The following is a 20,749-nucleotide window of genomic DNA, read 5'->3' on the forward strand; positions in this document are numbered from 1 at the left end:
GGGGGGGGGTCACTCGATGGCATCAGAGTCGTACTGTACCTCCGCTGAAGTATCCAACCTCCGACTGAAGACGTTCGCATTTTGGAACAAATCAAATTGGAGTGATCTAACGGGCCTTCATTCAAGATGGATGTTTGGTGAGATAGTACCGAGCTGCTCCGACTACAGTCTCCCACCGCCAGCGGCGCCCAATGGCGGCCATTTTCGTAAAATGCTGACCATCTTCCATATCTTGCCCCACCGCACATCCTGCAGCCTACCACAACCGATGTATCACGCCTTCGTCGCACTCTCGCGAATGAGGCTTTCCACCTCCGGAGCGTCGCCCTGGCTGGACCAAGGCTGCTCCGTCTCAATTGCCTCAATGAGCTCCGCATGCCTTGCGCTCCTTGGTCGTACATCGCACGTGTAAGGTGCTGGACGACTGATGACACCCGGCGTGAAATCCAAGTCGGGCGTGATTTCGATGCCATTGGCGTCACGCGTCTTGCGGATGTCGAAGGCGAAGAGCGAGCTTGCAATCTCCAGCCACAGGGTCAGGTCGGCCACGTGCCTGCCGGGGCAGATGCGGCGGCCGAAGCCGAAGCAGATGGCCTTGGGATCTGGTTCGGGGTGGGCGCCGAGGAATCGTTCTGGGTTGAAGGTGTCGGGCGAGGCGTAGACGGCCGGGTCGTGCAGCATCGCCCAGATGTTGGCGAGGATGAGGCTATCCTTGGGGATCGAGTAGCCTTCGTACTCGTCGTCCTGGGTGTTCACATGTGGGAAATCTATCGGCGCAACGGGGTGGAAACGGAACACTTCTTTGATGAGTGCTTCCGTGCAAGGCAGATTGGGGCGATCAGTGAATGCCGGCAGGCGCGCGTCGCCGAGCACCGAGTCTAGTTCTTTCTGGGCAACGTGTTGGATCTCGGGGTGTAGTGTCATAAGAAGAAAGAAGGTTGACATGCTCGACACTGTGGTGTCTGCACCACCCGCGTAGAGACTGAAGGCGGTCCAGCGTGCGATGTAGGCTTCATCAGCAGACATCTTGGCGTCAGCAGAGGTGATGAGTCTAGATAGATACGATGTCGGCGCCTCTCCAGTGCGAAGTTGCTTCTCCACAAAGGCATATGGTATCGAGCCCGCTTGGAGAAGTGTTTCTTTACAGTGCTTTGCATACTGCTTGAAGCCAGTTCCAGGAAACCAATCAGGCAAGTACTGAAGAGCTGGAACAAGGTCGACTGCCCATTTACCGGGCTGCGACACGTCGGAGAATTGCATCATGGTTTCGTTGATAAGATCGACGAGCGGGTCACGGCTATGAGGGTCTATTTCGTACCCGTAGGTGGATCTTAGGATGACTGCACCAGCGGTTGTCCGTATGTGCGCCTGCAAGTCCTCTGGGTTGCGAAGCACACGCAGAAGGAAGCGTCGTATCTCGGTGTCGTATTGGGGTTTGAAGCTTTCCAGAGCGGACATGGTCCCCAGCGCGGGCTGGGTGGCCCTACGATAGGCTCGAGAGCTGTCACCATAGGGTTGGAGGATCATGGAGTGTTCCCAGCCACACATGTCTCCCGCGAAGACCATCTTTGGCCGAGACGAGTAGATAGCGGACCTTTTCTCGAGCAGATCCACGGTGGTTTGATGGTCGTTCAGAATGATGATGTTTTGACCCATCACCGACAGCGAGCTGATGGGTCCATATAGGCGCTTATGCTCAATCCAATGCTGCCATTCTTTCGCGCCGGCAGGAGGGAAGTCGGCAGCATTTCCGAGCAGAAACTTCGGTTTGGGGCCCGGTGGAAGAGGCAGTAAAGAGCTCTTGCTACGAGATGTTGCCGAGAAGCGGTAGCCAAGGACGGCGACGATCAGCAGGACAGATACTGCCAGCAGCGCGAACGAAGCCATGAGTGGGAACGATTTCTTTCTGAGTGTATTGAGATCAAACACTTTGGCGCTTGGGCGAGGACCTGTCGTGAGAGGAGGGCTCTGCGCCCCGGCGCAGAACCTGTTTTAACAACAGCCATCCTCCAAACACTTACCATACACAGTTGACGCTTGCGAGGTGCAGCGTTGCAGACAGGGCTGAACTTGCTCATGGAAGTGACTTCTCTAGTGTCTAGCTAACGATTAGGCGGACACGGGAAGATGGTTGCAGGGCCAAATGACCCTGTAGAGGCACCTTCAAGGGGTGGGGTGGTACGTGCGGAGCTGCAAGGCAGAACCAATCGACGAATATCGAGATATTTCCTATAGGGGCTGCGCAGATCGACGTTGCGTTATGGCCATGATGCCGGGTGAAGGGTGCTTTATGTAAGCTGACAGTCGCCCTCTGCTCGGTCTGAATGGGTTGAGGCGGGTCTGCGCCTGGGTCGATATGATGCGAGATGCATGAAGAAGCCTTCGAGGCCCAATCAACCCCGGTCATCTTGATTTCGCGAGGCTTCGATAGTGCTTATCTTCAGCTTGCTTGCAATGCTCGCCTATATAGCCCATTCATGACTGGCCATTGGGTACGGAGCGCTTCATCTTAGATAGCTTCCGTGGCCGATGACGAGGCTGGCTGAGTATTGAGTCTTTGCACCACGACAGCCGCAAAGCAGCCAGCCCCAGGGATCATCTTTGAGGTGTCCTCCGGTCGCAACTATTCACGAAGTGACTGAACCGTGATCAATTCGTAGGTGATGGACAGCTGTAGCGATGGAACCAACGTCAATTGCTGCTTGAGTTCGTATTTTCGACGATCACGTTTAAGCACTTTTTAAGGACAACCTCATCCCCAACCTTCTTCACAACGCTTTCAGCAACGCTTTGCGGGGGAAGGCGGTCTCACTTATATACCGAGTCCATGGATCCAGACTTGTGAGCTCTTTCCACCAAACCCTACCCCTTCCTCCAAGGCCCCCCCAAGCCGCCGCAGCAGTCATCAAACCCCTTCCACCCCCAACTCCTCGGCAATCAACACCGCTGCCTTCTCCCCGACCACCAACGCCGTATTATTCGTGTTGGCCGCCACATTCTCCGGCATGATGCTCAGATCCACCACCTTCAGCCCCTCGGTCTTGTACACATTGAGGCGCCCGTCCACGACACCGCCGTCCTCGAGTGGCCGCATCGCGCACGTGCCGCACGAGTGCCACGTCGTGTTGATGTTGCCGCGCAGCCAGTCTTCGATGGCGGCGTCGTCTTCGTCGCTGTAGTCGATGTCCTGCACATCCGCAGCGCCGTGGTCGCCGTTGGTGGTGCCGTTGGTTTGCTGGCGGTCGCCGTGGACCGGACCACCATCCTTGCCACCGCTCAGATCCGTAAGCGCCGCCTTACTCCCTTCCTTAAACCTTGGATGTCCCAGCTCCAACTCGCCCCTATACTGCGGCAGCCTCCGCGCGATCTCGCGGCTCATCTTATACGCCCAGAGCTGCTTCTTGACGTCGCTTGGATGATTGAAGAACCCAGCGTCAAAGTCATAGCCGTTCGTGACATTGTCGGCGGAATTGATGTGGATACTGCCGCGGGAGTAGGGGTAGGCTGTGTAGGCGCCGATGGACATGTACTGGCCAGGCTCGACGACCGACGGATCACCTAGGAAGGCGTTGACCATGCCGACGAGCATGTCGGGTCGTTGCGGGGAGGACCCGAAGTCGCGCTCCCATTCTTTTTGGAACGAAGGGCCAAATGATCGGACTGCGGAGGGGGGCATGCGGATCTTGCCGCAGACATCTGAAGGAGGGTCAGAGGCACAAGTCACGGGAGGTGGGGAAGTTTGTGATTGGAAGCATCAGTATTCTTGGGAGGACTCACCTATCGCATTCCAGCCCAGGATTGGATCTTTGTTCGCGACCGCATCTTCAAATTTCGTGCGGCCACTCAGGATCCGGTCCAGGGTATCTTCCGGCCCATAGGACGTCTTGTAAGGATACAAGATCAAATGATGATCTTGGTAACTCTCCCCTACGCCTGAGACATCAGCGACCACCGGGATATCGAGTTTCTGCAGCAGACCAGCGCCGCCAACGCCCGAACGCTCGAGGATCTGAGGCGTGCCCAAAGCTCCAGCGGAGACGATGACCATCTTCTTGGCCATGACTGTCTGGTGTACGGGCTTGCTGAGTGCGATGGTGGGCTGATGGGTCTCAGTGGGCCTGTACTCGACTCCTATGGCTCGGGTAGGGGTCTTGGAGGTATCGAAGAGGACGCGGACGACCTTGGTCTGGACTAGCAGGTGGAGGTTCGGATGCTCGCCGTCCTGAAGCAGAGGGTGGATGTAACAGTGGGCGGCATCTTGTCGTTTGCCGTCTTTCGAGACATAGCGTTGCCACCTCTGTTTGAAATCAGTCCCGTGGATTGCGCTGGAAGTCTTTGGGCTCCCGTCCAAACCTGACTTACAGAAAACCCATCATTATCGTCCAGACCCTGCAAGTCCACGATCTCCTTGTAGCCCATTTTCTTCACTGTGTCGATCCAGCCAGACTCACCACGCTTGCACCTGAAGCCGCCGTCACTGATGTGGATCGGTCCATCGTAGCCGTGCTTGTTCCGGTCGATCCCCTCTTCATCCTGGTGGAAGGTTTCCAGTTTCTTGCAGAGGGGCAGCAATTCCTTCGCACTCCACCCGGGCGTCTTCCAGGCGTCAAAGTCCACGCCCTGGGCGCGAGTGTACATCATGAAGTTGATCGACGAGCCACCTCCGAGAATGCCACCCATGGGCACGACAGCTTCGCGACCATTGAGATGCTCCGACTTCTTGGCCTGGTAGAACTTTTGGGGTGGTTTAGCACAGTTTTTTGCTTCCTTTCCATGGATACCATCAAAAGGGCAATCGAGCTTTCATGTTACTTACGAGGGCAGTCTGAGAATCCGGTGCCAGATGACTCAGGTACAAAGCCGGATTCGTCACGGTCGGGTCATTGTAGTTGTTCCTTCCGCCCTCAATGATGAGGATCTTCAAGTCCGGGTTCGCCTTGGCCAGACGGCCAGCAGCGACACAAGCTGCGGTTCCGCCACCGGCGAAGATGATGTCCATGTCTTCAAAGGACTCATGGTGATTGACTGCCATTTGAGATAGTAGAAACTCACGGTGGAGGAGCTCAAAGAACTTGCGAGATGGCTCTAAGCTTTGCTTTTGAGGGATCAGGAGGGCATAGAGCTGACTAAGTACTTGCTACACATATCCCATCGGCAGCAGGCAGCCCGTACCCCGCGAGCTGATGGCTTTCCGGGGTACGGGGAGTCCATTGCTCGACGGGCATGGCATAGCGTTTCTTTCCGAGGCAAGTCTAGAATGCGAATCCGGTCGTGCAAATACGAGTCAGTGTCGGGAATCCGAACAAAGCAGTTAGTTCGACTAATGCCGCCAATCGAGCTGGCGGTTGTAGCCAATGAAGGAGTGGAACGCTGGACAACTCGCATCGATGCCTTTGCTGAAACAAGCTTGCCGACGCGAAGAGTGCTCTCCACTTTGAATTGACGAAACGCGGGGTCCGGGGCGGGCATCTAGACCTTATCAATCGTGTAACAGCTGAAGAACATTGCGGGCATGCATGTGTTTTCCAGCCCAACCGAGTCAGTGTGAATGGGTTGACTATGAATGTCGTGAGGACGGAGTCATCGTGATATGTACGTAGGTATTGTTGTCCGCCCTGACGCGTCTGGAATTGTCTTGAGGTCGAGAGCCCAAGCATGAAGACGCCAGAAATGTTGACTCGTCTGTGAGCTGCAATTTTCGTGTTCTGACGACGTATGCAGGCTTGACAAAGCGATCTGCAGCTAGAGTCTATACTTGACAGGGGGTCAGCCGACATCACGGTTCCTCCAGAGTAGATCTTCCGACTGGTCGCGTCGACACCATCTTACTGACTGACTCTTCGACTAGTAGTATGTGGCAGAGTGAGAGAGATGAAAAAACGAGAGCCACCTTGAGCACTAGGCAGATGTGTAGTAGATGGTAAATATGATTTCACGCCAATACTAAGACACTGGTGCATCGCCGTGTCCATGAACTCGACCTTGACCACACCTGTCGATGGGCCGGGAGCATCTATACAACGCCGCCGTGGTTAATGAAACCGCCAAAAAGAACACGCCGGCATCGCCGGCAGCTCTACGAAAATCCTATACGCCTAATAAGGAGCAGAGCCCTTCTATGAATCGCTGCTCCGCCTCCTCCCTCTCCCCAGCTCGTCTTCATCTCGATCTGCCTCACCACCCATCAGCTCTTCCTCTTCCCCAATCCATTTGGCTTCATCGTCCTCCTTGGCTCGCTTCTCTGCCTCTTCACTCATTTCCCGGTAGGTCGCCCAAGAAAGCATGCCAAACGCCACAACGATGCATGCACCACCCAGCATGGCGGGCCCAGAAAGGGGTTTGCCGGTAATCATCCAATCTGTAATAGCAACGAGGAAAATCGTAAGCAGGGCGGCCACCGAGGACAGTACAGGTGAAGTCAGCGACATCAACACCAGGAAGCTGCCCGAGAAGATCGCGTTGCTGAGCGTGGAGACCGCCAACAGCGCGGCCGTTTTGCCTCGAGGCAATTCAAACACTTCAACTCCGGTGTAGTGAAGGAATGGTAATGGAATCCAGAGCACACACAGAGTGAAGACCCCAATCATGCTGCCAAACGTGTTGGCAAAGACCATGCCCCTGGCAGGAGAAACGCCGTCTGGTGGACACGCATACTTCTTGTATAGCACTTCGTAGAGACCGTACATGACGGAGCCGATGCCGATGATGAGATTACCAAGGAACTTGTTGTTGGGAAGATCATCGGGGTCTTGGTTGGGATTCGTTGAGCCGCCCGAGTGACCGCCGTGCTTGGGTTCGTTCGAGTCACCATAGGCGACCACCAGTACACCAACAATGGCCAGACCCACGGAAAGCATTTTATCCATGCGAAATTTGTCGTTAAGTAAGAGTATAGAAAATACATAGGCGAAGAAAGCGGAACAATTGTAAATGGCCGTAAGATCGGAGGGAGAAGTCATGTTTACCGCAACATACCACGATCCACCAGCGACGGTGAGAAAGGTTGTAATAAAAGTGGTGGCCTTGATCATGTAGGACCAGGGATTGCTAAGGGTTGTTGTTGGTGAGAGGTGAATATCCTGCGATTGTACCATCTGCGCCGTGGTATGTACCAGGGTTTTGTGTCGGCGCCAGAAATTATCAAAGGTGATCTTTCGCTTCTGTATCCGCAGGATAACGAATTGAATGGGCCATAGAAACGACCAAGAGCCGTGGGTGAGCCACAGCATGCAGTATGCCTTGTCCCATTTGAGCTCGTGCTGGATGTACACGGCTGTTTCGGTTTGCACCACAAAGGAGATCAGGGACACCACCAAAAAGAATGCAGCATAGTAGTATTTTCGACGCGTGAGGTTCTCAGGGTCTGGATAGTTGGGCGAGGTGCTTCGCAATGTGTGGACGCTGCGGCCCGTTTGGTGGCTGTGAAAGGAGGACTCCATGTTCGAAGGCTCGTAGGTGGGAGATGTTCTGCGTCCTCTGTATTCGGCCTTATCGTCTTCATCCCGGAGGAGCGGCGCATGCGAGGGACCTCGAGGACCCCGACCGGACATATCTGTCAGGTCCAAACCGTCATCTAGCGGCGCTTCTTTCGAAGAGCGTGGCTTGTGCTCGTCTTCGGGCAAGGTGGAGATTCGCAAAGGAGTCGGCGAAGGCTGTCTTGATCGGTTGGGAGGTTGCTGCAGGGTCGGCGACTCAAGGGATGAAGGGGTGAGTATTGGGTCGCCGCCTGGATCGCTGCTATCTGAATTGGTCATGCATGCGGGTGCACATGGGACCTTATAAGTGTCTTTTTCGAGAATGGGGTGCGGGTCACAAGCACAAGCCGGAATTCGGGGAGCCCAAGACGCGCTGTTCTAAGCGGACCCTGTCCAGCGTCGTTATCTTGTGGGGGCGTGGGGAGCGTTGAATGCTGGCGCCTGCGGTTTTCTGCAACTGTAGTGCTCAGGTTTAAGAAAGAGATTGACTGTGACTAAAGTATACACACTGGTGAGACTTGGGACGAGATCAACACTGTCGGCGACCGTTGTTGAACCCTGAAATCTGTTCGCTTGCGCAGCCACCCTCAGCCTCAATTCAACCCCTGGTTCCAGCGGGCCTTGGCCCTTACGCAGCCTGTGACGTCTTGCGCTTATTGATGCCTACGGCCACCGTACCACTTCCTCGTCAGCTTCCCTCATCGACGACCTCCTTTACAAGTTGCCTTTGCCACACCGCACCCCTCCATACAGGCAGCGATAGTAGAGAGAGATCCCCTCCTATCGCTCTCTCACCATGGCCTCCCCCGAAGTCCACCACCTCTTTCACCACCCCATTGCGGACCACTCCTTCTCCGCCGACCACTCCACCCTCGCAGTAGCCCGCGACAACAATGTCGAGCTCTACGCCCGCTCTGCCAACCGCTTCGCTCTCAAGGACGAGCTAAAGGGCCATGACAAGACGGTCACTGGTGTCGACATCGCCCCTAACAGTGGCATGATCGTCACCTGCTCGCAAGGTATGTCCATCTACCGGGGACCCACCATCTTCCTCCTCCGTCGCTAATGCCAGTCAGACCGCAATGCCTATGTCTGGGAACAAACTCCCTCCGGGTGGAAACCCACCCTCGTCCTCCTACGCATCAACCGCGCGGCCACCTTCGTGCGGTGGTCTCCCAACGAGAAGAAATTCGCCGTCGGCTCCGGCGCCCGCCTGATTGCCGTGTGCTACTTTGAGGAAGAGAATGACTGGTGGGTTTCAAAACACCTAAAGAAGCCCATCCGCAGCACGATCACGACGCTTAACTGGCATCCGAACTCGGTTCTGCTCGCGGCCGGCAGCACTGACAGCCACGCGCGCGTCTTCTCGGGCTTCATCAAGGGCATCGACGAGCGGCCCGAGCCCAGCGTGTGGGGAGAGCGCCTACCCTTCAACACCGTGTGCGGTGAATACCTCAACGATGCGGCCGGCTGGGTGCACAGCGTATGCTTCTCGCCCTCCGGCAACGCGCTCGCCTTCTCCAGCCACGACAGCAGCATCACCGTCGTCTACCCGTCCGGCCCGGAGCAGCCACCCAACGCCATGATCAACATCTCCACCCAGCTCCTGCCCTTCAACTCATTGATCTGGAACGGCGAGACGGAGATCATCGCCGCAGGCTACGACTGCGAGGCCTTCCGGTTTCAAGGCAACGAATCCGGCTGGCAGATCGCGGGGACGGTGGAGACGCAGCGCGGGCCCGGCATCGCCAAGGAGGAGAGCGCGCTGCAGATGTTCAAGCAGATGGACCTGAAGGGCAAGAGCAACAAGAACGACACGCAGCTCAACACCACGCATCAGAACACCGTCAACACCGTGCGCATCTACCAGGGCAATGCGGGTGGGGTGCAGAAATTCAGCACCAGCGGCGTTGATGGGCGAGTCGTGATTTGGGATGCCTGAGGTTAGACAGATAGACTGCATGCGAAAAACGTGAAACACGGATGATGTGATGACGCACGAAAAAAAAGTATGCAGATCGAAGCACGAATATAGATAGATTCATGCCCATTACATTGGGTGAGCTCACTCTTCCCACCCATCCGAATATGTTCCAAACTTTCATAACCACGTGAAAAAAGAATCAATCGCTAGAACGCATATCATGCAGTAAATCCGCTGGCAAGTCGACCCAACCCAAAGCAAACCGGCGCCAAACCTCTCTCTCTCTCTCTAATTTCACTTCAGCAAAAGAATTTATACAGCTTCTTCCACGTGGGCCAACTCCTGCGATCAGCGCGCTCCTCCGCCAGCAGGCCCTTGACATTCAACTCGCGCTTGCCGGTCCAGACATCGATGTCCCTGCTGCGGACGATCTTGGTGCGGTACCAGATCTTGTAGGGGATGTAGCAGAGGATGACGATGGGGGCGGCGAGGTAGGCCTGAAAGAAATTGGTGACGAGCCCGCCCGTGTCGAGTTCGCGGTGATTCACAGGGCTGAAGCCGGTCCAGAACTGGGCGACGAGCACCAGGATGTTGAAGATGAAGCCGATCCAGCTGCCGGTGACGCCGATGGGGGAGCGGAAGGCGAGTTCGCTGGGGGTGTGGCCTTGGGCGGCCCAGGCGCGGCGGAAGCGGATGTGCGCGAGGTTGATGCTGCCCCAGGTGAAGATGGATGAGAGGCCGGAGGTGGCCAGCATCCAGTCGAAGGCGGTCTGTTGGTAGGTGGAGGCGGCGAAGTAGGACAGGAAGCCGAGCGCGCTGGCGAGGCAGATGCTCACGATGGGCCGACCCTTCCGGTCGATGTAGGCGAAGACGCGAGGCGCCTGGCGCTGTTCTGCTAGGGCGGCTAGGGTGCGGCTGCTACCGTAGATGGCGGAGTTGCCGACGGACAGGACTGCGATCATGATAACCACATTCATCACGGCAGGGAGACCCTCAATGAAAGAGTTTTCGATGCTGATGACGAAGGGGGAGGCGGTTGCGTCGGCACTGGAGGAAGCGCTCAGCAACCGCGGATCGTCACACGATACGAGGGTGCCGACGAGGAATAGCGAGACGATGTAGAAGAGGGTGATGCGCCAGAAGACCTGTTTGATGGCAGTAGGCAGAGCCTTGCGAGGGTTTTCGGTCTCGGCAGCTGCCAGGCCCACGAGTTCCGTACCTGCGAAGGCAAATGCCGCGGTGACGAAGACGGAGCACAGGCCTTTGAAGCCGTTTTTGAAAGCACCGGTTTCTTGCCACATGCTGAAGCCGATATAGCTGCCACCGGGGCCACCGCCAATGTTCATGAGAACGCCGAGGATGATGTAGCCGATGACGGCGGTGACTTTGACGATGCTGAAGACGAATTCGGCCTCGCCGTATCCTTTGACGCCGAAGAAGTTGATAGCCACAATGAATATCCAGAAGATGGAAACCCATGCGGCGTTGAGAGTGATGTCGTGCACCCAGTAGTCGACGGTGATGGAGGCAGCAACAAGCTCGAGCGGGAAGACCATCAGCCACTGTAGGGCGTAGTTCCAGCCCATGGCAAAGCCCCAGGCAGGGTCGATGACTAGAGGCCATTGTTAGTGGGACGTGCTGCATGCAAGTGACCGAAACTTGGGAAGCACAGACCGTGGTTCGGCAATCCGACACGTGGGAAACGGGAGCGTGGGACGGGAACTTACAGCGGGTGGAATATGCAGCAAAGCTACCAGCGACTGGAAATGTTACAGCCATCTCACCCAGAGCTTGCATGGTGCAGTACATCATGATTCCAATCAGCGAGAAGGCTATTACCAGCGAAGCAGGGCCGCCATGGGCGAGGGCTTTGCCTGAACCGACAAACAAGCCGGTTCCAATACTGCCGCCGATGGCTATCATCTGCAGGTGCCGTCCTTTCAGGTTTCGCAGGAGGGGAGAGTTGGCCGTGGCTTGCGCTGCGCTCTCAAGATCGTAGGGCTTGCGGTGTTCTTCGGTACTATGGATCGAGGTGTTTCTTGTTAAGCTTGCGTTCGGATCTCGTCTGAAAGAGTCTATTACGCGGGTTCGGAGGTCGCGGGTATTGAGGTGAACGTGGAAGTCGAAGGTGTCGGCAGGATTGGACGAGGAGGAGGATGACTGCGGTGTCCATGGTTTCTTGTCGTCCATAATGGACACCGACTTGCCGTTGGGAATCGACATGATGTCTACCGATGGTCGCGCGTGGTCATCGGCGGTAGACGGGCGCTAATGGTTGTCGCATGTTCAAAGAGGAGCGGAGGGAACGTGCGCACGTCGTGAGCGACAGTAAGGGTGGCAGGAGGTCAAGCCCACAGCAGTTGCGGCACATGTGAGGTCTATGGGCATGGGAGTCGATGGGTTAGAAGCAGAGACCCTGGGAGTTCGTCAGCCACCACTGATAGAGGCACGAGACCGACGAGTCCCGGCCCAGATTTCGGGGACCAAGGGCCCACCCCAGAGATAACGCTCCGCTAAGAAGCACCATACTATGCCCTTAACGAGGCTAGAACGGAACACCTCCCAATTTTAGGGGACCACGCCACGAGAGCCCGGACCGAGGCCACCGCGGAGTCGGCAAAGTCACGTGTAAAGAGCAGTGTGTTTAAGGATGCTACTATCTATCACCATGTTCTCTAGAAGTAGCTTCTCCTCTTACAGGGAAAAAGAACATTGCTAGCAATTCTGTCCTACTCGCAGTGCAGCTCACCACCTTCATGAGTGTGACAATTCTCTGGCACATCGGCCGTCCCAGTAGCGGCTTCGGCGCTTGTTGGCGTAGCTGAAGTGGTACTGGTAGCCGACCCATGGTCATGGCTGGTCTCAACATATTCACCCGAGCAACCCTCACCCGGCACAGCGATGTCGTATGCATAGACGTCAAGAGCAAAGTACTGCAGCACATCGCTGTCGTGAGTAGCATTGGAGCCAGGCTGACCAGCATCGTCCAAGATCTCTTGGTAGGTCTCGAGGTAGTGCTCGATGTATCCATTGCCGATCGAAGGCTATCCCGTGTCAACGCCTGTTTGGGAGAAAGTGCGTGTGCAACTTACGATGTGATAGAGTCTGTGCAGCAGATCCGACGCCCAGAATGTGTTGGTGGCACCATTGGCGACATCGTACCCAAGACCGCACATGGAGCTGAGCCAGCGCCGTCTTTCGTACGACAGATCGCAGATGACGGTTTCCTGCGTCGCGTTCTCGCCTCTCCAGTGGCCAGCCCATCCTATGCAGCGTCAGTTCAGGTGAGTGAAGCAGCATTTTCGACACTTACCTTCCTGGGCACAGTTACCGTCCGGGTTGTCGCAGCGGAAAATCACTCCGTTCTTGTCGCCGTTGACGACAATGTCGTACGAACCAATTGCAGCGACTGGAGGGTCATTGCCGAAATACTTGCGGTACAATTCCGAGTTATTGCCCCATCGGAGGATGTGGTCCTTTGCATGCTCAGCAAGCTCAACGGCTTCGCGAAGCCCATCTGCAATCTGAGTCGCTTGTGTGGAGTTGCAAGACTCATGGATGATATACTCGGTGACGGCGCCAGCATTCCATGGCTCGACCTCTTCAGTGATGTTGTGCTGCTGTCGAGCTTCGAGGCGCGAGGCAGGAGCTGCAAAGACAGCTGTTGCGGCTAGAAGCGCAGTCTTTGCGATGAGGTTGACCATGATGAATGAGTACGAAATCACGCCTGGAAGACCGAGCTCAAAGTAGTACTGTCTGAAGGACCAAGCTGAGAGTCGTAAATGCGTGGTGAGCCCGATCTACTTATGTACCTACAGGGACACCACGTTCGCATATCCTCGCTACATCCCATCTCGCGCCACTTGAACCGATTTCGGCATGAGTGCTCGAGCACCACAGCAAAGATGAGGACCGGCGCGGTCTTGACCGACAGACTTTGCAAGCTATGATGCTGCCAATGTACAGAACCTGTTGGTCAACTCGATCATGGCTGGGGATATGGATCTTTGCGAGTATTGATCCAATCGAACACAGAGATGAGTGCGACTCATCCCACCAGTCCGCCGGCGTCGTAGCATCATATTGAGGTTCTCGGGGAGGACCTTGAACTTCCGTCGGGCTTGGCTGCGGCGATCGAACCGACCTATACAGCTATGAAAGTGCAACTGATGACAAGTCCCTCACGTGGGGTCTATCCATGGTATTCCGCTCACGGCAGCATTGGTAAATCTACGCTGATAATGGCCAAGACATCTCTACAAACAAGCATTACAACGCCAGGGTGGGAACCAGCGGAAGTTCCACAACAGGATATCCTACCCAGCGCTGATTGGTGGGACCTTTAACGTCCTCAATTCCAAGGCTTTTAGCGACTATCGCGGGATGCTTTCAGTCCTCGTCCGCTGAAGAATCGGAGGTCTGCGAGATGACTGCGTCAAGGCGACGTTCCGCTGAGCACCCTCTTCGTTCGTGCTTGGCATTACTACATCGTCCAGCGAAAAGTCACGTCTTACTTTTGCGCAGAATGCTTGTGGAGGATCCTGGACGTCTCTGAAAAGGCACAAAGCGAACGCCAGAAGTATTCCTGCAGTGCTGTCAGTGACTTCCTGAGCAACGAAACCAGTCCCGGCCTCCCACTGAAGCAAAGCTCCTACATTCACGCCGGCTGTCAGAGTCGTTATGCGACTATCCGTCACTGCCATTGCGGCTACTTTACTCGTCCGTGCCCTGGCACAGGAGCAGACGACCGTCTCAGGTACCACCTACTCGGACTGTCATGCCCACGGTGCCACCCAATATTGTTATGGACCGAATGGTGAAGAGACTGCCCTCTCTGCTGCCGGTACAGCGTCAATTACCTCTGGTCCAGCTTCAACTGCCGCTACAGCCACAGCGACTGTCCAAACCACAGCCGTAACGTCGTGTCATGCCCACGGTAGCGATATATATTGCATCAATGGCGCTGGAGACGAAGTGCTAGTTTCTCTCGAAGCCACACCCACCGGTGAGACGCCTGCAGAATACACATCTTGTCACGCCCATGATGATGAGCAATACTGCGTTGATCCGGATGGAAACGACGTCTTGGTTCTCGCTGAGGGCGCCACATCTCACGACGAAGAAGAACACTCCCATCCTCTTGATGAAAGCACGTCCTCGGAAGGGCAAGATTGCCACTTTCATGCCGGTGTCGAGTAAGTATATTCTTCTTTGTTCTTTCATCTCGAAGCTCATGTTTTTCAGACACTGCGTGGCAGCCGGAGAGTCAGAAAGCGGCGGTGTCACAGCAGAGCAATGCTCACGGCAGACACGCGACTACGACATACCCCTGCGTGTCGGTACACTTTTCGCCATGCTCGTCACAAGCACCATCGCAGTCTTCCTACCCCAGGTCCTTGACAAGCTACCCTTCCGCGCCATGAATGACATCGCCTTCACAGCCATCAAGCAATTCGGCACTGGTATCATCATCGCAACCGGATTCGTTCACGTAAGTCCCCTTCTACTCCAACATAATGAACCGCTCACCTAACCCCGCAACAGCTGTACACCCACGCCTACCTAATGTTCACCAACCCCTGCATCGGCACCATCGACTACGAAGCCACGACCTCCGCCTTCGTCATGGCAGGCATTTTCCTTTCCTTCCTTGTCGAATACATCGGCCACCGCATCGTGCTAGCCCGCTCACGCTCCCGCAACACGGTCGACCCTTCGCCCCTCCCAACCTCCGACACCAGCGGCACCCTCTCGCAGCACGACTCCTCCGGCCCCAATCCCAAGGAGCACGGCCAATACAACGCCACACGCGAAACCCCCGCCGCACCAGGCGCCAACCTCGCCGCGCTAGGCCACCACCACGGCAACCCGTACTCACCAACCAACCCCAACAGCAAGTTATCCGTGCTCGTCATGGAGGCCGGCGTGCTCTTCCACAGCATCCTCATCGGCATCACGCTCGTTGTGGCGGGCGACTCCTTCTACAAGACCCTTTTGGTGGTCATCATCTTCCACCAGTTCTTCGAGGTAAGCTTGAGCCTAAGCCCAAGCATTCGTCCTGCAAATCCCCATTCCCGCTGCCATCCAACCCCTCCCCCAAACAAAGCCCCCAAACCCACACTCCTCGCACCTAGCTAACACTCTTCCTTCCACACAGGGCCTCGCCCTCGGCGCCCGCATCACCCTGCTCCGCCACCCCACCACCTCCACCACCTCCCTCCGCCGCACCAAAACCCTCATGTCCCTCGCCTTCGCCTGCATCACCCCACTAGGAATGGGCATCGGCATCGGCGTCCTCGACCGTTTCAACGGCAACGACCCCACCACATTGTGGGTCATCGGCACGCTCGACGCCTTGAGCGCCGGCGTGCTGATTTGGGTGGGGCTCGTGGATATGTGGGCCCGCGACTGGGTTGTGGAGGGGGGAGAGATGGTGGAGGCGAGACTGGGGAGGGTCGTAGTGGGTGGGCTGGGGTTGGTGGGTGGATTGGTGATTATGAGCTTTTTGGGGAAGTGGGCTTGACTGACGGAGGGATGGAGACGGAGACGGAGACGTGGGAGCGGAGCGGAGGGGAGGAGATAAGGGGGTACGGTGCAGCAGCAGCAGCAGCAGCAGCAGCACAGCACAGCGGCACCGCCGAGCATGTCTTCGTCTGGCTAGAGCAGAGCATAGCATAGCGTGGAATACAATTACGGGACTTTAGCGATAGATACAGGAGGGGAAATGGAAACGCATGTTCTGGCATACCTCATGTCATGTCAGCTGGCCAATGACGCCTTGCAAGCATTCGATCAAGAGTTCAAACAATTCGAGAATATGTCATTGAGATAGCCGCAAGAGTGACTTGACTGTACAGCCCTAGGCTGCGTAGATACCAGAAGCAGATGCATTCATGTTGCAGTACCTGTCTCAGGCAGTTAAACTCTTGGCAGTGGTTTTGGGTTTTGGCAGCAAGCGGAGCGAAGCGAAGCGCAGTCGCAAGGCTGGGCTTGAGACAGGTGTGAGAAAAAGTAGCCAGCGGTGCTACCTGCTGTGGCTGTTCTGGTTCGGACGGGTTGAACGACGTTAGTAGGTAGTCCTACTGCCGATAAGTTCCGTGCAGGTCGTGGTGCACTTCTGATGTGCTTTGGCGCGGCGCGGGTTTGGGCACCAATACCACTCGACCACTTCTGAATTGTCGACTTGTTGTAAATTGGCGTTGCAGTAGCAGTGAGAAGTCCTGGAGCCAGAGCCCATCAGTCTGACTCAGCCAGCGGACCTGAGAGACATGGTTGTATCGGGGCGCGGTCCCTCTGTGTTGCAAGTGATCGCCTTTTACGCAACTGGCGCTCCAAGACCCATGCGCCCCGTCGGCGATACGCACAGTTCATGACTCTGCCGGCGTCAAGTCTTTCTGCCCTCAAGTTGCTCGTGTAGTCGTTCACATACTCGCTCGCTGGAAGACAATCGCAGCTTGTTGCTGATCTTCCATGGGTGTCGATCAGAAGCTCCTCACATTCTCATGCTTCCAAAGTCCCATGACCGCCCCATTTTCACCAATCCACTCCTTCGTACTGTTGACCGCCGCCTTTGCCATGCCAGTGTTCCTTCTCTTGTGACCTTTCTTGAACCCACCCACGCCCTCCCGCTCACCAGTCGCAAACTCGCTTCCCATACTAGGAAGCACATTCTCGCCTGCACTGAGACTGACGAATAGAGCAAAGGGAACCAGCCATACACACAAGCCAAAATAGCTTGCGATCTCGGTGAAGCTGGGTTGCGAATACACAGGAGTGCTGTATCGGTCGCGCAACAGTCGCTCGCCGGCGGCATAGTGAGGTGGCTCGCTGAAGTGACGGAACCAGAGCCAATGGTTCAATACAACCAGGCCACAGCTGAGCAGGAACAGCGGATCGGAGAGTTTGACGATCGGAAAATGCCGTAGGTTGCTGGCGTATATGGCATGGCTACAGACCCCAAGTAGTGTAAGGTGCCATGGGAACCCGTCGACAAGCCAGAGCAGGATCTGAGTTCCGCATACAGTGTAAATCATGCGCTTGAGAACTTTTGCGCTCAAGACCGAATGTTCTTCCACCAGCTCGGAGAGGTAATACAGGCCGGACGCGATCGAGAGAGTGAGGAAGCCGAAGCCCAACACAATACCCACATAGCCGAGGATGGGAAGAATCCAGCTCATTTCGACGGTGCTATCGTATCGAACGCTCAATTGGAGGTTGCATTGCTCGGAGAGAGTCTCACATTGCTGTTATCTCATGCACGACGAAAGGGATGAGGCCAGATGTCAATGCAGCGTGGCGGACTTGACGCCTCGCCCGCAGCCCCCCCGCAATTGCTTGGCAAAGGTGACCCGCTTTATTTTTCGAGGCCGACTTGCGATTCTCAGTCTACATTCTGTATCTCCAACAGACATGTCTAGATAGCCTTTTCGTGCCTCGCAGGCACTTGTCCGCTCTCCTTCTCGTCGGAATTGGACTGTGTTCTCGTCCAGCCCTGCTGCAACACACAAATACCCCGCAAGCAAACTCCGAGCGCCGCCGCCATGTCCCGCCCAGAGGATCTCCTCCCTCCGGACCTCTACTACAATGACGCCGAATCCCAAAAGTACACGTCAAACAGCCGTATACAGTCTATCCAGGCCTCCATGACCCATCGCGCTCTCGAGCTGCTCAACCTCACTGGGCCATCTCTCATTCTCGATGTGGGCTGCGGCTCAGGCCTGTCGGGCGAGATCCTTTCAGAAGAAGGTCACACGTGGGTCGGAATGGACATTTCGCCCTCGATGCTTGACATCGCGTTGCAACGGGAAGAGACTGAAGGTGACTTGTTCTTGGCGGATATGGGACAAGGTTTGCCCTTCCGCGCGGGCAGTTTCGATGCTGCTGTCAGTATCAGCGCGGTTCAGTGGCTGTGCAACGCCGAGTCAAGTGGTGTCTCCCCGGAAGGACGATTACGAAGGTTCTTTGATGGACTGTACGCCTGCTTACGAAGGGGCGGCAAGGCTGCCCTGCAATTCTACCCCAAGAACGAGCAACAGAGAACGATGATCAGCTCCGCTGCTGTGCGAGCGGGCTTCGGTGCCGGTATTCTTGAGGACGACGGTGGTACGAAGAATGTCAAGACGTATCTGGTGTTGAGTGTGGGAGGAGGTGACATTACCCAAGCGGTGAACGGTATGGATGACGTAGACATTGAAGATGGCAGGAAGATTCGACAGGCGATGAACGGGAAGGCACGGAATTCTGGCGATGCCAAGGGCAGTAAGGCTTGGATCATGAAGAAGAAAGACAAGATGAAAGCGAAGGGGAAGGTGGTCAAGAGCGACTCCAAGTACACAGGACGATCGAGAAGAGTTCAATTTTGATCGAGCTGGACGGCCCATGGTTGCACAACGAAGAACCGCGTGCAATCTATTGGCAGCTAGCCTACACCGACATCAGAGACAATCACCTCGCACTTGGCTCATTCGGGAACCTGGATCCGCGGCTAGGGAAAAGCGCTGGACACGCACAGAGCACGTCAGGTTCAGTCTCTCGAGTTCGTCCAGTACAAGAAGACCACAGGATGTGTCGACAAGTCTTCCGTTGACCTCCAAGAGATGTCAAATCTTCAACTCAAAAATCGTTTGATGAGCTTAGTACAACGGTTGTGAGGACTCATTTATTGCTCTGAACAGGAAGCCGGTGAAGCCGGAGTCAGAACGAAGGCTCGTTCAAGAAGAAGTCAGAGATTGCATGGAGTCGATCCCCCAGGGAGCCAGCGTCGTGTTGGCTCTAGAAAATACGTCCAGTCGATGTGGAGGCCAGGTTGCGAGGGCGTGGGATGCACCCCCGAAACCGTCCGTAACGTGCGGGGTCCTGACCATTTGCAACCTACCTTGTCAGACCTGCAAGCACTTTTCTCCAGTTTGCAGTGGCTGGTTGCCTTGTACCGCTGTAGAGTTGCCTTGTCTACATCATCGGCGCATCAGTAGCGCAACCATCACCATGACTTTTTCATTCATCGTCATCGCTCAAGCGGATATTTGCCGTCGTGCTTACACGGCGAAAGTAGTTTGAGACAACACAAGCAGTCACCACGTACCGGTATAGCTCAGCTGTCAAGTCTCGCTTATCCAAAGACAGCGGGAACAATGTGATACTTGCCAAGCTGATGGATCTAACGCCACTTAGCAGAGTGAATGTCACGCACGTGTACCCACTCGCACCGATCTGTTGGAGATGGAGTCGGAGTCGTGGTGACTCAGGCTTCAGGTTTTCGCCGAGGCTGCTATCTTGTCTTCCATCCCCAACGACTTGCGCATCCCCTCGATATCCAACCCATCCGTTGCCAGCGTAGAGCGTGGGCGTTTTACTTTGTGTCTTCTCGATTCTTCGCTTTCTGCATCTAGAGACACCGCTTGACGTCATTCGCAGTTATGCCTCCCACGGTCATCATCGTCCGCCATGCCCAAGGCGACCATAACGTTGGCAACAAATGGAGACTGAAGGACGCCACCCTGACTAAGATCGGCATGCAACAATGCGCAAGCCTCGCAGAATGGTTCCCATTTCACGACAAAGTTGACCTCATGGTCTCGTCCCCCCTCCGTCGCACCATTCAGACCGCTGTTCACTCGTTTGGACCTATTCTCACTCGCACGGAGGTACCGTTCTTACTTCACCCGAAAGCACAGGAAGTATCGGAGCGCAATTGCAATGTCGGCTTCGCCAAGGAACCTTTGAAGGCAGAAGTTAAGAAATTGTTCGAGGGGCACGACCTTGGTTACGATGTGGGATCCCGTATCGATTACGATGGAGTTGAGGAGGGATGGAACTCAAAGAAGGGGTATTGGGGCCCGGAAAAGGAAGCAGTCGAGAAGCGAGCGGCCGACATGCGTGCCTGGCTGTACGAGCGATCAGAGAAGACGATCGTCCTTGTGACGCACGGAGCCTTCCTGCACTACTTCACCGAGGACTGGGAAGGCTATCACCCTTCTCTGGGGTCTGCTTACCACAATTGCGAGGTTCGACAGTTCACATTCACACCGGAATCCACGCAGGGCGATGCGCATATCAAGGAGACTACCTGGAGTCGGGAGAACAGGTCACATGTGGCCGAGAAGGAATCCGTTGTGGTGGCTGAGCGCGATGGTGTCAGACCAGCCCTGTGATAGCATTTCGACCGAGATTATGAGACCGCAAGTACATGATAGACGGCATAGCATGGCGCTGAGGGACAGTAGAGATGGAGCATAGAATCTTACACGCATAAGCTCACCGCAATTATATGCTCGAGACATGCACAATGAAATTACTGTTACACCACGGCGCGCGACTAGCCCGCAATGACGTGCGACAGTCATGATCGAAA

General features: G+C 55.6%; 10 protein-coding genes across 10 annotated transcripts; 4 read left to right on the forward strand and 6 right to left on the reverse strand.

Moving 5' to 3' along the window:
- Nucleotides 1-273: 273 nt before the first annotated feature.
- HMPREF1541_06245 (uncharacterized protein) lies at nucleotides 274-1,887 on the reverse strand (the record flags this gene model as incomplete). The annotated part of the gene is made up of 1 exon (XM_008720581.1): nucleotides 274-1,887. One exon carries the CDS (start codon nucleotides 1,885-1,887, stop codon nucleotides 274-276), a length of 1,614 nt encoding a protein of 537 aa, XP_008718803.1.
- A 1,018-nt stretch (nucleotides 1,888-2,905) lies between these two features.
- On the reverse strand, nucleotides 2,906-4,999 carry HMPREF1541_06246 (uncharacterized protein; the record flags this gene model as incomplete). Its single annotated transcript, XM_008720582.1, has 4 exons — nucleotides 2,906-3,696; nucleotides 3,778-4,297; nucleotides 4,363-4,734; nucleotides 4,817-4,999. 4 exons carry the CDS (start codon nucleotides 4,997-4,999, stop codon nucleotides 2,906-2,908), a joined length of 1,866 nt encoding a protein of 621 aa, XP_008718804.1.
- A 1,117-nt stretch (nucleotides 5,000-6,116) lies between these two features.
- Nucleotides 6,117-7,754, reverse strand: HMPREF1541_06247 (uncharacterized protein; the record flags this gene model as incomplete). Its single annotated transcript, XM_008720583.1, has 1 exon — nucleotides 6,117-7,754. The coding sequence occupies one exon, from the start codon at nucleotides 7,752-7,754 to the stop codon at nucleotides 6,117-6,119; it is 1,638 nt and encodes a 545-aa protein (XP_008718805.1).
- A 517-nt stretch (nucleotides 7,755-8,271) lies between these two features.
- HMPREF1541_06248 (uncharacterized protein) lies at nucleotides 8,272-9,417 on the forward strand (the record flags this gene model as incomplete). Its single annotated transcript, XM_008720584.1, has 2 exons — nucleotides 8,272-8,494; nucleotides 8,552-9,417. The coding sequence occupies 2 exons, from the start codon at nucleotides 8,272-8,274 to the stop codon at nucleotides 9,415-9,417; spliced, it is 1,089 nt and encodes a 362-aa protein (XP_008718806.1).
- Nucleotides 9,418-9,698: 281 nt separating this feature from the next.
- Nucleotides 9,699-11,589, reverse strand: HMPREF1541_06249 (uncharacterized protein; the record flags this gene model as incomplete). The annotated part of the gene is made up of 2 exons (XM_008720585.1): nucleotides 9,699-11,011; nucleotides 11,127-11,589. The coding sequence occupies 2 exons, from the start codon at nucleotides 11,587-11,589 to the stop codon at nucleotides 9,699-9,701; spliced, it is 1,776 nt and encodes a 591-aa protein (XP_008718807.1).
- A 539-nt stretch (nucleotides 11,590-12,128) lies between these two features.
- Nucleotides 12,129-13,103, reverse strand: HMPREF1541_06250 (uncharacterized protein; the record flags this gene model as incomplete). The annotated part of the gene is made up of 3 exons (XM_008720586.1): nucleotides 12,129-12,443; nucleotides 12,492-12,664; nucleotides 12,713-13,103. 3 exons carry the CDS (start codon nucleotides 13,101-13,103, stop codon nucleotides 12,129-12,131), a joined length of 879 nt encoding a protein of 292 aa, XP_008718808.1.
- Nucleotides 13,104-14,079: 976 nt separating this feature from the next.
- On the forward strand, nucleotides 14,080-15,922 carry HMPREF1541_06251 (uncharacterized protein; the record flags this gene model as incomplete). The annotated part of the gene is made up of 4 exons (XM_008720587.1): nucleotides 14,080-14,594; nucleotides 14,644-14,890; nucleotides 14,944-15,426; nucleotides 15,557-15,922. 4 exons carry the CDS (start codon nucleotides 14,080-14,082, stop codon nucleotides 15,920-15,922), a joined length of 1,611 nt encoding a protein of 536 aa, XP_008718809.1.
- Nucleotides 15,923-16,880: 958 nt separating this feature from the next.
- On the reverse strand, nucleotides 16,881-17,576 carry HMPREF1541_06252 (uncharacterized protein; the record flags this gene model as incomplete). Its single annotated transcript, XM_008720588.1, has 1 exon — nucleotides 16,881-17,576. One exon carries the CDS (start codon nucleotides 17,574-17,576, stop codon nucleotides 16,881-16,883), a length of 696 nt encoding a protein of 231 aa, XP_008718810.1.
- Nucleotides 17,577-17,939: 363 nt separating this feature from the next.
- Nucleotides 17,940-18,761, forward strand: HMPREF1541_06253 (uncharacterized protein; the record flags this gene model as incomplete). Its single annotated transcript, XM_008720589.1, has 1 exon — nucleotides 17,940-18,761. The coding sequence occupies one exon, from the start codon at nucleotides 17,940-17,942 to the stop codon at nucleotides 18,759-18,761; it is 822 nt and encodes a 273-aa protein (XP_008718811.1).
- Nucleotides 18,762-19,814: 1,053 nt separating this feature from the next.
- HMPREF1541_06254 (uncharacterized protein) lies at nucleotides 19,815-20,549 on the forward strand (the record flags this gene model as incomplete). The annotated part of the gene is made up of 1 exon (XM_008720590.1): nucleotides 19,815-20,549. One exon carries the CDS (start codon nucleotides 19,815-19,817, stop codon nucleotides 20,547-20,549), a length of 735 nt encoding a protein of 244 aa, XP_008718812.1.
- Between the last annotated feature and the right edge of the window lie 200 nt (nucleotides 20,550-20,749).

This window comes from Cyphellophora europaea (genome assembly GCF_000365145.1).
Source record: "Cyphellophora europaea CBS 101466 unplaced genomic scaffold supercont1.6, whole genome shotgun sequence".
NCBI lineage: Eukaryota > Fungi > Ascomycota > Eurotiomycetes > Chaetothyriales > Cyphellophoraceae > Cyphellophora > Cyphellophora europaea.